The 17,043-nt window shown below is 37.8% G+C and overlaps 1 protein-coding gene across 3 annotated transcripts in view; it reads left to right on the top strand.

The window, feature by feature from the left end:
* The window catches only part of RAPH1 (Ras association (RalGDS/AF-6) and pleckstrin homology domains 1), a 97,352-nt gene that overhangs the window by 45,858 nt on the left and 34,451 nt on the right, over positions 1–17,043 (top strand). The window contains exons 5-6 of one of the 3 annotated variants that reach the window (XM_082840792.1): positions 4,397–4,477; positions 9,864–9,938. The exons of 1 other annotated variant lie outside the window; for it this stretch is intronic. In XM_082840792.1, coding sequence (XP_082696918.1) covers positions 4,397–4,477; positions 9,864–9,938 — 156 coding nt within the window. The remainder of the gene's footprint in view (positions 1–4,396; positions 4,478–9,863; positions 9,939–17,043) is intronic. One more of the 3 variants, XM_082840794.1, reaches the window with a different exon arrangement.

Raw genomic sequence — 17,043 nt, 5'->3', positions numbered from 1 at the left:
AAAATAAAGTGAAGCTGATTATCAAAAATGATTATTCCCTGAATGTTAAAGAATGCTTTAAGCATAAAAATATTTTCCATGGATAAACGTAAAAATGAATTACAGAATAATTTTAGTTAGTATTCTTATAAAATCCATCAGTAATGTTCATTTGCTAAGTTTTTAAAATTAGAATTCATTGTAGTTGAAGTAAATTAGGGCTCTTTATATCTAAAGCAATGTGAAATAAATGTTGCAGCTGACTTGCTGGTACTTTTATTCACATTAACTGATAAAACAATTTTTAATAAGACAGCAGTTTTCAAATTTAAATAGTAATTTCATGTTATAAATTTTATATAAAGTAGGATCTACTGATAAAAGGTTAGTACTAAAATATACCTGTATATTTATTTTCTGGTGGGATTTAAGCGAATGATTCCTCTGAATTTGGAATTTTATACACATAAATGTGTTTTTAAAGTGAAAATACTTTTAGAAGCTTTTACTGAAGTTTATGGTAGATTCAAAAAGTTTTGCTGAATCTTTAAGAATATTTGATGATCGTATTATAAATATTTTGATAGGAAAAATTCCCTAAATATCTGAGCTACTAAAACTTTTCAGTGTTATATATTTTTTCCTTATGTACATAGGGTTTTTTAAATGAAATATTTCATGGATACACCATTATAACTTGTGATATGCAACACAGCATATCATAGCTTCAGGGCAATTCCTTTACTTCTTTTACTTTCCCGAACTATTTCAGGAATTAATGTGTGCAGAAATTTTGAGGTATTGGAAAGAAAACAGCAATTGTGTTGTATTATCAGGTAGCATTGGCATTGAAGTCCCAAATTATTCTTAGAAAACAACCTTTTGCTCTGAAGTATTAACCAGATGGGAGCACAGGGCTTTCTGAAACTTTAAGAGGCCTACATATCTAAAAGATTGGGGTTATTAATTATTACAGCTACATTTCGCCTAAAATTCTAGTGGCTATGTTGCTACATCTCACTGAAATTTATTCACGTGTACCAACTTGGTGTTTAATTCTAGATTTCACTGGCCTAGTGAGATTAATAAAAGGAGTAGGTATCAGATGAAAGAAGAACTGAAGATTGGTGAAAGCCAGGGGAAAAGCCTGGTCATCACTCATAGACACTTTTCAGACACACCACCCAGTCAACACTGGCATATATGCCCTGATCCTTATTGCATGGGTTTCTTAGAAATATATGCAGTGTTTCCTTAAGGAAGTGAAAACGCATCTTTATTTGGTTTTAGGTCTGTTTTGTTTTTCTTTTCTGTTTTGTTTTGTGTTGGGAGAGCTGGTAAAGGACCTTATACTGGCTATATAATGGCCAGTTACATATCTAGGAGAGGAATAAACGGAAGAGGGGGAAAAAGAAAATAATATCAGCTACTATATTGAGTGCTTATTCTGTGTTGGGCATTGTGCTTTACATGCCTAACACACTGAATCTGTACAGTGCCTTGTGGAATAGGTACCATTACCTCTATTTTACAATGAAAGGAACTAAGGCAGAGTGACTAAATAACTTTCCCAAGGGTTTGAACCCAGACAGTCAGCAGTACTTTGCTGTTTCATCACAGAATTGAAGGAGGATCAAGACAAGGCTAGACTGGCCAGTGCTTCTCAGATCCAGACCTAGAGACAGAACTACATGGGCAGTAGAAAAAAGGCAAAGAGATTTATGCAGCAACATCCCCATCTTGTGGTGTTTTAGTATATTCCCGAATACATTGTTAAAATTTAACAGCTATAAGCTAGCTCTAATCTAAATGAATTGAGGCTTAAATAAAATTCAGATGATGGCTGGTGGTTTCCCACTTTTGATATAATAGTAATGTAATTATTACTCATTAATGTTTATAGCAACTTTTGGAGATAAATGCTGTCATTACACCATTTTACACATGAGGAAACAGGTTAAATAATAAGCCCAGAGTCGCATTGCCAGGAAACGACTGAGCTGGGGCTTGAAACAGGCCCTCTGGCCGCAGGGTCTGGATTCTTAACCGTCATGCTATATTTATTTTTAATATTTGCGAAGAGCATATACACATATCAGTAAGAGATGATGAACGTTTTATTGAAGCATTAATGTGTGTTCACAAACCTCCACTTTCCTCCAGTTGTTATCTAAGGTGTGCGCTACCAAAACGAAGTGTTTTATTTTGTAACCATGGTTTTGGTAGAAGGTCATTTCTTGATTATGGGTGGGCTCCTGTGTTCAGATCGGTGCTTCTCTATACATCCTCCCCCCACAAGATTCTGGCTCGTAAATGGTACTTTTAACACGTTACAGATTCAGTTCAAGAAAGCAGTGATCCATAACTTGCTTTGCAGAGATTTGTGGAGAGTTCTTGAGAGACTGATAGAGAACGTGATAGCTTTATAACAAATGAAAGATTTTGAAACTGAGAAGGTATGGAGCAAAGTTTGTGTGCAGAATTGACCTTCACATTCACTTCTCGTATGTGTTTTGAGCACAGCTTTTAGATTTATGAAAGTAGTGATGAAGAAAAGATAAAAATACTACAAAAAAAAGTGTTTAAATAGTAGTAGTATTTTTTGTGGTATTTAAATATTTTATGGAAATGGTTTCCATAAAATGGTTTGTAGTATTTAAATATTTTATGGAAATGATTTCTGTCATTGCATAATCCCTTTTCATCTTTATTAAGATAACAACATTTAATCTTTGTTTGCATATGTACTGTTTTCTGTTGTCTTTGTTACTTCCCATATGTATATTCATTTTTGGTAAGGATATGTTGAATTTTAATAATATAATGGTTCCATCATACTGTTTAACATGGCATATAGGCAGCCATCTCTTGTTGAACACCTTGGATTGTGATTTTTTTTTAACTAACCAATAAGTGTTTAGAAATATGATGGGAGCTTGTGTGAGATTGAGCCTAGAGAGAATATATATTTTTTAAACTTTTTATTTTGAAATAATGTCAAATTTACAAAAATTTGAAAGAATAGTACAAAGAACTCATGAAACTCTTTACTCATGTTCACTAATTTTTAACGTTTTGCCACACTTTATTTTTTATGTATATACATTTTTTTCCTGAACCATTTGAGAGTTGGTTGCATTTATCATGCCTTTTTAGCCCTTAATACTTAAGTCTTTATTTCCTAAAAATGAGGATAATGGCATTATAGATTTGATAGGCCTCCCATTGATGCAGTGATTGACACAGCGCTATAGGATATTTTGACTGAGAAAATGTATAGAGGGGAAAGCAAAAACAGTCTTGATCTGGCCAAGCAAGTGGCATGAAGGCCAAGAAGTAATAGTTATTCATACATTCCATAAATATTGGAGCACCTAGACACTGTGACGGGCTGTAAGGGATAAAACTATGAACATAATACACAACGTCCTTAGGAGATTATAATTTATTGTCTGAGGAAAGGGGTGTCAATACAGACAGCCAAAGAAGCAATTTTAGTACAGTGAGTAAAGTACTATGATAGGAAAGACAGAAACCTTGGTTAAAAGGTCATTGATGACTTTGAGAATGAATAACAGAATGCATTACAGCTCAAAGGGTGAAGACTTTGGAGAAGAAAGGTGGATGCTAGATTGCAGGGAATTAAGGGATAAGTGCAAGAGGTACACCGTAGCTGAATTCAAAAGTAAAAAATAATGAAAGTAAAAAATAATAGTTTAACAAGAGGAGGGTACCCAGAAGAATTGAATGTTTTTCTGTCCTTCTCAGCCCCAGTAAGCTAGACCAGTTGAGTATCAGAGACTGAGATACTAGAAGGGGAATGAGTGGGATCTAGGACATGGTTAGCTTTGGAGGGGAAAAAAGGGTATTTACTCATATAGAAGTGGAGAGAAGGATGAGAATATGGGTGTAGTTGTAGGATACATTGTAGGGATGAAGATCCTCATGATAGATGCGATTTTCTTAGAAATGGAAGGAAGTGAGGTCATAGGAAGAGGTTGAAGGATGAAACCAGGAAGTTGAAGAACTTGGAAACTACTTGTTCCCTCTAAGAACAAGCTTAGAGGGAATGACTTAGAGAGAGGAGAAAAGATTAAGAGTACCGCTAAAGAACAGTTAAGGCCCAGTTGGGGTTCAGTATGAGTTGGTACTGGACACACTCTTTCTGTGTAGTTCTCCGATAGAGCTCTACTGTCCAGAAGGAGAGTGAGCTTATCCTTAAATTATCAAGGGTTAGGATCATCTGGTTCTTACCTTTTCTATTTTTGCACAGTATAATGAGGTGCATGCAACTTTTCATTACTATTTTGTTTCAATGATTCATTTCAGTGATCTTTTTCTCTTCCTGCATGATAATGAGAACTGCCCTTTTCCACCTCCTTTACCTATCATTTTCTTCCTTCCTGCATTTTCACAGCATGCTATTTCTCTGAGATGTCCCAGCAAGCAGGCCAAGCGTCATATTGACTTCACAGAAGAACAGGCTGAGCTGACACCTGTAAGTTCTGTAAACATGTCCATTGGGACTACTCAAATTTTATTAGCAAAGAGGAATGCATTCTCTACAACTCCTGATGGTGAAACCTTGTCATATATCTCAATTTTTTGAACACAAACAAAGCTTAATAAATAAGCAGAAACAAATGAGCAACTGTATGATACAGTATTATTGAATGTTAAAACTCATGGTAAGAGTATGTTGGTGGTTGTATATCTGGTATAGAGAAATTTTATATCAGAACCTTTTTTATTAAGCTAAGGGCTTCTGTAAATTTCTCAAGATATTGCTAAATTTAGCTGTTCTTCAGAAGGGGGATATCAAGTGTAATGACTCTTCTGCACTGATGCTTAACAGAAAACCTAATTTCTTCAAAAATGTATCCTCTGGTCAGTGGTTGACACACCTGGATGCTTCAGAGCTGCGCTGTTCCATACGGTAGCCACTAGCCACAAGAGGCTATTAAGCACTTCAAATGTTAATCCAAATTGAGATGTGCTATAAAGATAAAAACACATACTGGATTTTGAAGACTTAGTATGAAAAAAAGAATGTAAAATAAAAGATGCTAATATTAGTTTATTTCATCATTTTCTTTTTACTTTTTTAAAAAAGTGGTTATTAGAAAACTTTAAATTACATTTGTAGTTCATATTATATTTCCATTAGACAGTGCTGCTTCAGAGTCATCTATGAAGCATTAAAAAAAAAAAGTCCCTGACCCCCACGCAGTTGAATCAGATTCCCTCTGACCTCCCCTTCTCCCCTCCTTCCCTTCCTCCCTCCCTCCCTTCCTTCCTGTCCTTTAAAAATACTGGTAGTAACCCAGTGAATTGATTCCACAACCCACTAATGGGTTATATCCTGCTTAGTGAAAAACACTTCTCCAAGCTTACCTTTGGCCCCTCCCCTACATTCTTAAGCACCAGCCACTCGTACTGTAGTATTTGCATTGTCATCTACTTGTCTCTTCCGCCCGGGCAGCAGTTCTCAGTCCTTTCAGTCCCAATACCCCTATTTTATAACAGATAATTTATAGCAATACTTTTACTATCCCAAATGAAATTCATAGATAATATAACTTACCTACATACCTGTTTTTGTTTTTGTTTTTTTAGTGAATTTAATGCCCTAACACCTAGTATGAAGGAGAAATAGCCAAAAATAATTTATAATATTATAATGTATCTTTCAGGTTTTAAATTATTGGCCATTTAAAAACTGTACTAAAAGACACAATGAAATAGTCAAATCCTATACTTATTTATAACTAATAACTTTGGATTTAAGAAAAGTGAGATCAGAAGTCATTTTTCTAGGAAAAACAAAGCAGAAATATGGGTGGACCCAGAATTAAAACATGTTATGGCACATAATAGCAGACAAAACGTTCCTGTATATGGTAATTTTAAAAAGGGAAATAACCTTAAATGAAGTAGGGATAATGTGCTGACACAATTTATAGATTGCCAAAGAAAAGAAAATGGTGAAGTACAAAATTCTTGCAAATAAGATGATGCTTATTTATAATTGTAGTGACAAAATTATTCCCTGCCTTGTAGTGTGGGATGAGGTAGTGATAAAATGATTTTTATATTTGACTTTTTACATTACAGATTTCTCATTGTGCTATATTTTAAATAATTCTGAAAGATAGAGTAATTGAAATATTTTAAAATAATCTGTGTTAATGAAACTCAGTGAAATTCCTGCCTTTCATGTCTTTTCATTAATTTAACAGTATCTGGTTCTTAATTCTGTTAAAAGGGATATCAGCTCTCTCCTGTCATTTATTTGCATGTGACAGAGTGCACACTGATACTACCAGTTCTCATATTGGCAAATCTTACTTCAAGCTGGGTTTCCATTGGTGAGATGATTTTCCAACATAATGAATAATTCTTGGTAAATGTTGAACGGGAATTAAGTGCAGGCTTCCCTCAATTTATTTTACATGGTAAATAGCATTCCTGGAAGAGTCACTGAATATCAAAATTATATAGAAATACTTTGTTCTTATGTGTAAAATGGAGTTACTGAGTTCTAAACTCAGATTGTTATCAACAGGAATTCCCATCTATAATAAGGACATTAAAAATTCATGTGTGATGTGGGACTTGTTATTATATGACATTGTTCCGTGCTTGCAGGGCATCTAGCATTTCTGACTTCCCTCCTCATAAATACCAGTAATGCCCCCCTCCTCCTCATTGTGACAGCCCAAAATATCCCCAGCTTTGTATGAAATGCCTCCTTGAGGGAAGCACCACCCAAGTTGAGAACCACTGATATCTCCCTTTGCTCTGTCTCTACCCTCCACCCCACCCACAGCTGCCTCCTACTCATCCTCCAGGACTCTAGGCCTTTTCAGAAATACTTTGCTGAGCCCCTAATTTGGGTTTAGACATTGCCTCTACCTCCTACTTGCTCCTATACCACTTAACATACTGTATTACAGTTGTCAGTTATCTCCCTATTAGACTCTAAACTCTGTGAGAGCAGGGAGTGCCTTTGCATCTCCAGTGCCTGGCATGGTTCCAGGTTCAACGCTGAATAAATAGCGAATAAATGAAAAAAGGAGGGAAATAGACGAGAGAGAGAAAATGGGCTAATACACCAGTGAAATGGATTAAAAATAGGCTATTGACTTTGTGTTGTTAGTGGTAAATGAAAGAAAATATAAGAAGGCCCCATTTAAATGAAGCTATGTGCATTTTTGTTACAAGCCACGTGTACCAAGACTGAGGCTGATTTAACAGTGTGCCCAGAACACTGTGTCTTTCCCTTTTCTCAGTCCTCCACCTGCACTCCACTCTCCTCATCCCTCTCGCATCTTTCTCCAGTAACCAGTTCTTGGCCACCAGCACCTCCCTCCTGAGCAATTCTAGAGCACTGTGTGACGGGCGCCAGTAGGGGAAGGAAGATAAGGCATTTATTGAAGGAAGGTGTTAGCTGCTTGTGGTTTCTAGATTTTCATTTTTTTCTGCTACAAATACTTGTGGCTTAGAGGGAACGTGGAGCCCTGGCCAGTGGTGAAGCAGTGCATGGCTGAGTGACTGTCCCAAACACAAAGGGCTTATGATCTTGTTCAGCTACTGCTTGTAGTCTCATTTTTTTAGATGTGGTGTTTTTGGGGGTCACCAACCATTAATGATTATCCTCTTTTTATTTTAAGGTATTTAAACCTTTCAGTATTTTAAAATCAGTAACTTCTACTTCTGGGTCTTTAAACAAATACAGTTAGATAATATTGTTCCTTACTGATCAGATATAGATTTTTTTAGTGATTTGAAGTCTTGAGGTGATTTGAGTTTGAAGACTGACTAAATTTTCTAAGATCTTTTTTTTTAAGTTTAAACTTGAATTTAATGTCTAGAATTATATTTACCAAAGAATAGTTTGTTTCGATGGCCTCAAGCAGAATTTTTTTTTAATTTGAAAAATAATTATCTGAATATAGATATTCTACTCATTTGGGGGATCTTTATTTGAGAAAGTAACTTTTATGAGTAAGACAGATAGGACTAGGTTTTCAAGAAATTATTTTCTCTATGTTCTACATAATTACGTAAGAATACGTTTTTCCAATTATATATGAATAACAAAAAATGAATGAGAATAAGAGCAATGAAAGTTATAGTTGCTCTTTTTAATTGTCCTCAGTTTTCTTCCTGGTCTTAGCTGATTGCTAACCTCAAATTAAATTCAATTTTCAGAAACTTCTGCTTAACCTGGCGTTTTTATAGGTGAGCCAACTAATCTTTACCTTCAGGGGATTATACCATCTAGGTAAATGAGGACCTAGAGATAATTTTCTCCATTCTTATTATTGTTTGACCTTTTAGTGCTAATATTGATGAAAACGTCCAGTTTTTGTTTTAAATCTTAGGGTTTTTTTTTTTTTTTAGTGTTTTTTTTCTTGTTTGTTTTGTTTTTTTTTGTTTTTGCTGTACACGGGCCTCTCACTGTTGTGGCCTCTCCCGTTGTGGAGCACAGGCTCCGGACGCGCAGGCTCAGCGGCCATGGCTCACGGGCCCAGCCACTCCACGGCATGTGGGATCTTCCCGGACCGGGGCACGAACCCGTGTCCCTTGCATCGGCAGGCAGACTCCCAACCACTGCGCCACCAGGGAAGCCCTTAGGGTTTTTTTGTTTGTTTGTTTTGTTTTTTGTTTTTTTCCCCCCCCCAGGAGTAGGTGAAAGGGGCAGGTATGCTTGTAAGGTTCATCTTGAACTAAAAGCTAAAAAAAAAATACAGGCAGTGACATACAATATAGCAAACCCAACACAACATAGTGCAGATATGAGCAAAGATTAAGTTAATATTATTTTCTGTAACAGTGTTTTAATTTTGAAGTTGTGTATCTTGTTATCTGTGACAATGAACTTCATGAGAGTAGGTGCTGTTCTAGTATTTCTCTCCAAAAAATTTGTTCCTCAAGAATAACTTGATATATACTTAGATTTATAAAATATAATATTATAGAATACTTTCTATAACTCTACTCAGCTGTGCCATGCATTGTTTTAAATGGTGGTTAGTAACTACATAACATTAAAAAATAAATACTAACTTAGAATTATTTAGGGATAAGCAAGTCTGAATTACACATATATCAAAACAGCAGCAATTTATACTATATGAGTTTAATAAATACAGTTGCAAAAGCATAACTTCCAATGTTTACAACCTTACTAAAAAGGTTTTAAGGGGGAAGAGGACAGTTAGGGACTATGTTATTCACAAATCATTTTTATGAAAATATACTAATTGAATTCATTTAACCAACTTAAGGGAAAACACTTCATAATATTTTGTTTATATCATTCATTTGCTATACAAGTCCTTTACTTGGGCAACACAGTACTGTTAATACTGATATAATGAGTGAATTAATAAAATTTTACTGAAAACACGTGATAACATTAGGCAAAATATTTATGGACATTTTTCCTCTTGGTGTGGCTATCATTGATTTGGTCAGAAATACTTGCAAAAGTTTTAAAACTGAGGAAGGAATAGGGATAGTCATTCGTCTTTGACACCTGTTTATTTGTGCTGTGTGCACAGCACTCAGAAGCACAGCCCTGAAAGACAAATTGCTCTGTGATCTTTGCAGGGTGTGATCCATTTTCCCAGAGCTGAGGGGTCAGCAGGAGTGGGCTAGGGCATGCCTGCTGGCAAAGGTGGTGTCTTTCCCTCCCCCTCCTTTTCTTTTTCTTTTTTAAAATTTGGTCATATTTCATTGAGTTTAGGTAAAATATGAAATTAATGGTAGAGAATCATTCTTGCTTTGTCAACGTTATATTTTAAACACATAAAACCTCCACTGACTTCTATTGCCTTTTTTGTTTGTTTGTTTTTCTCTCTCTTTTCCTGCACAAGCACTCCTATCTGGACAGGGAAACCTCCCTTCTTCTGAGAAACATTGCAGGAAAACCTTCTCATTTGCTGACCAAGGTGATACTTCTTCTTCCACCTGCATGTAAATATTTATTGCCTTATAGGTAGAATGTAATTTCTGTTTTTCACTGTGCTCTCAGATTTCTCAGGTTGTGCTTTCTTATTTTTGCACCTTTGTTCTTAATAGAGGTATTTTTTTCTCTTACTGAAGGTAATTATTTACTGATCTTAATAACTATCAGAAAATACTGAGAGTAGAAAATATTTTCAGTAATTTTTCACTAGTTTTTAACTTTCGTAAATACCTGACAGCCTGCCCAAGTGTGTTGGCACTTTTTCTAGTTTAACATTGTATTTAATTTTGAAGTCTGAAATCATTGTTTAATTTTAACTTACTTCTAATGGTCATCCATGCTGTGAGGTATTTTAGCAAACTTTGTTTTTTAATTTTTGTTTATATTATCAATGCCTCATTTAATTAAACATTTATTTATATAAACAGAATCTTACTTTACATTAGTTTAATCAAATTGGAAGAGAAGGCTGCAATTTAAATTTCTCAGTTCTCTGCCCTCAGAATGGTTTGAATCAGTCCAGCTGGATTTTCATTGGGCTTGCATTTTACAACAATTTAAAATCACTTAGCCACTGTCATCATTAACTCAGGAAGAACAGAATAGGGATGCTGAACAGCTTTCTACCTCCTCACAAATCATGTTTTTATTTTGTGATTTTATTTAAATAATGTTAAATTCAAGCATGTCAGACTTGGTTATAGATAGTTTCTGAAGAATATACAAAGTAATTATGGTTTATGTCTCTTAAGTTTTTATTATCGTATCAGAGGGTTTCTTTCTTTTTTTTTTTTTTGCGGTACACGGGCCTCTCACTGTTGTGGCCTCTCCCGTTGAGGGGCACAGGCTCTGGATGCGCAGGCTCAGCGGCCACGGCTCACGGGCCCAGCCGCTCCGTGGCATGTGGGATCTTCCCGGACTTTAAAAAATTATTTCTTCTTAACTTTATAAACTTGTGAAAGAAGATGGTAAAGCTAAAATTAAAATCTCCATGAGTAACAGCTCAAAGAGAAGAATCAGCAATAGGACTTCCGGGAAGATGGCGGAAGAGTAAGACTCGGAGATCACCTTCCTCCCCACAGATACACCAGAAATACATCTACGTGTGGAACAACAACTACGGAGCACCTACTGAACGCTGGCAGAAGACCTCAGACCTCCCAAAAGGCAAGGAACCCCCCACGTACATGGTTAGGGCAAAAGAAAAAAACAGAGACAAAAGGATAGGGACGTGTCCTGCACCAGCAGGAGGGAGCTGTGAGGGAGGAAAAGTGTCCACACACTAGGAAGCCCCTTCGCGGGCGGAGACTGCGGGTGGCGGAGTGGGGGAGCTTCGGAGCCGTGGAAGAGAGCACAGCAACAGGGGTGCGGAGGGCAAAGCAGAGAGATTCCAGCGCAGAGGATCGGGGCCGACCGGCACTCACCAGCCGAGAGGCTTGTCTGCTCGCCTGACGGGGCGGGCGGGGCTGGGAGCTGAGGCTCCGGCTTCTGTCGGAGCGCCGGGAGAGGACTGAGCTTGGCGGCGTGAACACAGCCTGCAGGGCGTTAGTGCACCGCGGCTAGCCGGGAGAGAGTCCGGGGAAAAGTCTGGACCTGCCGAAGAGGCAAGAGACTTTTTCTTCCCTCTTTGTTTCCTGCTGCACGAGGAGAGGGGATTAAGAACGCTGCTTAAGAGAGCTCCAGAGACGGGCGCGAGCCACGGCTAAAAGTGCAGAGCCCAGAGACAGACATGAGACGCTAAGGTTGCTGCTGCCGCCACCAAGAAGCCTGTGTGTGAGCACAGGTCACTATCCACACCCCCTTCCGGGGAGCCTGTGCAGCCCGCCACTGCCAGGGTCCCGGGATCCAGGGACAACTCACCCGGGAGAACGCACGGCGCGCCTCAGGCTAGCAACGTCACGTCACGCTGGCCTCTGCCGCCGCAGGTCCGCCCCACACTCCGTGACCCTCCCTAACCCCCCCCCACCCCCCCGCCCTGAGTGAGCCAGAGCCTCCGAATCTGCGGCTCCTTTAACCCCGTCCTGTCTGAGCAAAGAACAGATGCCCTCCGGCAACCTACACGCACAGGCGGGGCCAAATCCAAAGCTGAGCCCCTGTGAGCTGTGAGAACAAAGAAGAGAAAGGGAAATCTCTCCCAGCAGCCTCAGAACCAGCGGATTAAAGAGCCACAATCAACTTGATGTACCCTGCATCTGTGGAATACATGAATAGAAAACGAATCATCCCAAATTAGGAGCCCTGTGGATGAAAGGCTCTTGGTGCTGCAGCCAGGAGTCAGTGCTGTGCCTCTGAGGTGGGAGAGCCAACTTCAGGACACTGGTCCACAAGAGGCCTCCCAGCTGCACATAATATCAAACGGTGAAAATCTCCCAGAGATCTCCATCTCAACGCCAGCACCCATCTTCACTCAATGACCAGCAAGCTACAGTGCTGGACATCCTATGCCAAACAACTAGCAAGACAGGAACACAACCCCACCCATTAGCAGAGAGGCTGCCCAAAATCATAATAAGTCTACAGACACCCCAAAACACACCACCAGACGTGGACCTGCCCACCAGAAAGACAAGATCCAGCCTCATCCACCACAACACAGGCACTAGTACCCTCCACCAGGAAGCCTACACAACCCACTGAACCACCCTTAGCCACTGGGGACAGACACAAAAACAACAGGAACTACGAACCTTCAGCCTGCAAAAAGGAGACCCCAAACACAGTAAGATAAGCAAAATGAAAAGACAGAAAAACACACAGCAGATGAAGGAGCAAGGTAAAAACCCACCAGACCTAACAAATGAAGAGGAAATAGGCAGTCGACCTGAAAAAGAATTCAGAATAATGATAGTAAAGATGATCCAAAATCTTAGAAATAGAATAGACAAAATGCAAGAATCAGTTAACAAGGACCTAGAAGAACTAAAGATGAAACAAACAATGATGAACAACACAATAAATGAAAAATACTCTAGATGGGATCAATAGCAGAATAACTGAGGCAGAAGAACGGATAAGTGACCTGGAATATAAAATAGTGGAAATAACTACTGCAGAGCAGAATAAAGAAAAAAGAATGAAAAGAACTGAGGACAGTCTCAGAGACCTCTGGGACAACATTAAACGCACCAACATTCGAATTATAGGGGTTCCAGAAGAAGAAGAGAGAAAGGGACTGAGAAAATATTTGAAGAGATTATAGTTGAAAACTTCCCTAATATGGGAAAGGAAATAGTTAATCAAGTCCAGGGAGCACAGAGAGTCCCATACAGGATAAATCCAAGGAGAAATATGCCAAGACACATATTAATCAAACAGTCAAAAATTAAATACAAAGAAAAAATATTAAAAGCAGCAAGGGAAAAGCAACAATTAACATACAAGGGAATCCCCATAAGGTTAACAGCTGATCTTTCAGCAAAAACTCTGCAAGCCAGAAGAGACTGGCAGGACATATTTAAAGTGATGAAGGAGAAAAACCTGCAACCAAGATTACTCTACCCAGCAAGGATCTCATTCAGATTTGATGGAGAAATTAAAACCTTTACAGACAAGCAAAAGCTGAGAGAGTTCAGCACCACCAAACCAGCTCTACAACAACTGCTAAAGGAACTTCTCTAGGCAAGAAACACAAAAGAAGGAAAAGACCTACAATAACAAACCCAAAACAATTAAGAAAATGGGAATGGGAACACACATCGATAATTACCTTAAATGTAAATGGACTAAATGCTCCTACCAAAAGACACAGATTGGCTGAATGGATACAAAAACAAGACCCATATATTTGCTGTCTACAAGAGACCCACTTCAGACCTAGAGACACATACAGACTGAAAGTAAGGGGATGGAAAAAGGTATTTCATGCAAATGGAAACCAAAAGAAAGCTGGAGTAGCAATTCTCATATCAGACAAAATAGACTTTAAAACAAAGACTATTAGAAGAGACAAAGAAGGACACTACATAATGATCAAGGAATCGATCCAAGAAGAAGATACAACAATTGTAAATATTTATGCACCCAACATAGGAGCACCTCAATACATAAGGCAAATACAGCCATAAAAGGGGAAATCGACAGTAACACATTCATAGTAGGGGACTTTAACACCCCACTTTCACCAATGGACAGATCATCCAAAATGAAAATAAATAAGGAAACACAAGCTTTAAATGATACATTAAACGAGATGGACTTAATTGATATTTATAGGACATTCCATCCAAAAACAACAGAATACACATTTTTCTCAAGTGCTCATGGAACATTCTCCAGGATAGATCATATCTTGGGTCACAAATCAAGCCTTGGTAAATTTAAGAAAATTGAAATGGTATCAAGTATCTTTTCCGACCACAACGCTATGAGACTAGATATCAATTACAGGAAAAGATCTGTAAAAAATACAAACACATGAAGGCTAAACAATACCCTACTTAATAACGAAGTGATCACTGAAGAAATCAAAGAGGAAATCAAAAAATACCTAGAAACAAATGACAATGAAGACACGACGACCCAAAATCTATGGAATGCAGCAAAAGCAGTTCTCAGAGGGAAGTTTATAGCAATACAGTCCTACCTTAAGAAACAGGAAACATCTCGAATAAACAACCTAACCTTCCACCTAAAGCAATTAGAGAAAGAAGAACAAAAAAACCCCAAAGTTAGCAGAAGGAAAGAAATCATAAAAATCAGATCAGAAATAAATGAAAAAGAAATGAAGGAAACGATAGCAAAGATCAATAAAACTAAAAGCTGGTTCTTTGAAAGGATAAACAAAATTGATAAACCATTAGCCAGACTCATCAAGAAAAAAAGGGAGAAGACTCAAATCAATAGAATTAGAAATGAAAAAGGAGAAGTAACAACTGACACTGCAGAAATACAAAGGATCATGAGAGATTACTACAAGCAACTCTATGCCAATAAAATGGACAACCTGGAAGAAATGGACAAATTCTTAGAAATGTACAACCTGCCAAGACTGAATCAGGAAGAAATAGAAAATATGAACAGACCAATCACAAGCACTGAAATTGAAACTGTGATTAAAAATCTTCCAACAAGCAAAAGCCCAGGACCAGATGGCTTCACAGGCGAATTCTATCAAACATTTAGAGAAGAGCTATCACCTATCCTTCTCAAACTTCCAAAATATAGCAGAGGGAGGAACACTCTCCAACTCATTCTACGAGGCCTCCATCACCCTGATACCAAAACCAGACAAGGACGTCACAAAGAAAGAAAACTACAGGCCAATATCACTGATGAACATAGATGCAAAAATCCTCAACAAAATACTAGCAAACAGAATCCAACAGCACATTAAATGGATCATACACCATGATCAAGTGGGGTTTATTCCAGGAATGCAAGGATTCTTCAATATATGCAAATCAATCAACGTGATACACCATATCAACAAATTGAAGGAGAAAAAACATATGATCATTTCAATAGATGCAGAGAAAGCTTTTGACAAAATTCAACACCCATTTATGATAAAAACCCTGCAGAAAGTAGGCATAGAGGGAACTTTCCTCAACATAATAAAGGCCATATACGACAAACCCACAGCCAACATCGTCCTCAATGGTGAAAAACTGAAAGCATTTCCACTAAGATCAGGAACAAGACAAGGTTGCCCACTCTCACCACTCTTATTCAACATAGTTTTGGAAGTTTTAGCCACAGCAATCAGAGAAGAAAAGGAAATAAAAGGAATCCAAATCGGAAAAGAAGAAGTAAAGCTGTCACTCTTTGCAGATGACATGATACTATACATAGAGAATCCTAAAGATGCTACCAGAAAACTACTAGAGCTAATCAATGAATTTGGTAAAGTAGCAGGATACAGAATTAATGCACAGAAATCTCTGGCATTCCTATACACTAATGATAAAAAATCTGAAAGTGAAATCAAGAAAACACTCCCATGTACCATTGCAACAAAAAGAATAAAATATCTAGGAATAAACCTACCTAAGGAGACAAAAGACCTGTATGCAGAAAATTATAAGACACTGATGAAAGAAATTAAAGATGATACAAATAGATGGAGAGATATACCATGTTCTTGGATTGGAAGAATCAACATTGTGAAAATGACTCTACTACCCAAAGCAATCTACGGATTCAATGCAATCCCTATCAAACTACCACTGGCATTTTTCACAGAACTAGAACAAAAAACTTCACAACTTGTATGGAAACACAAAAGACCCCAAATAGCCAAAGCAATCTTGAGAACGAAAAACGGAGCTGGAGGAATCAGACTTCCTGACTTCAGACTGTACTACAAAGCTACAGTACTCAAGACAGTATGGTACTGGCGCAAAAGCAGAAACATAGATCAATGGAACAGGATAGAAAGCCCAGAGATAAACCCACGCACATATGGTCACCTTATCTTTGACAAAGGAGGCAGGAATGTACAGTAGAGAAAGGACAGCCTCTTCAATAAGTGGTGCTGGGAAAACTGGACAGCTACATGTAAAAGTATGAGATTAGATCACTCCCTAACACCATACACAAAAATAAGCTCAAAATGGATTAAAGACCTAAATGTACGGCCAGAAACTATCAAACTCTTAGAGGAAAACATAGGCAGGACACTCTATGACATAAATCACAGCAAGATCTTTTTAGGCCCACCTCCTAGAGAAATAGAAATAAAAACAAAAGTAAACAATGGGACCTAATGAATCTTAAAAGCTTTTGCGCAGCAAAGGAAACCATAAAGAAGACCAAAAGACAACCCTCAGAATGGGAGAAAATATTTGCAAATGAAGCAACTGACAAAGGATTAATCTCCAAAATTTATAAGCAGCTCATGCAGCTTAATAACAAAAAAACAACCCAATCCAAAAATGGGCAGAAGACCTAAATAGACATTTCTCCAAAGAAGATATACAGACTGCCAACAAACACATGAAAGAATGCTCAACATCACTAATCATTAGAGAAATGAAAATCAAAACTACAATGAGATATCATCTCACACCAGTCAGAATGGCCATCATCAAAAAATCTAGAAACAATAATTGCTGGAGAGGGTGTGGAGAAAAGGGAACCCTCTTACACTG

This window comes from Leucopleurus acutus (assembly GCF_964270905.1).
Source record: "Leucopleurus acutus genome assembly, chromosome: 6".
Taxonomy (NCBI): domain Eukaryota; kingdom Metazoa; phylum Chordata; class Mammalia; order Artiodactyla; family Delphinidae; genus Leucopleurus; species Leucopleurus acutus.
The sequence above is the reverse complement of the archived record's forward strand: the minus strand, read 5'-3'. Positions and strand labels throughout refer to the sequence as shown.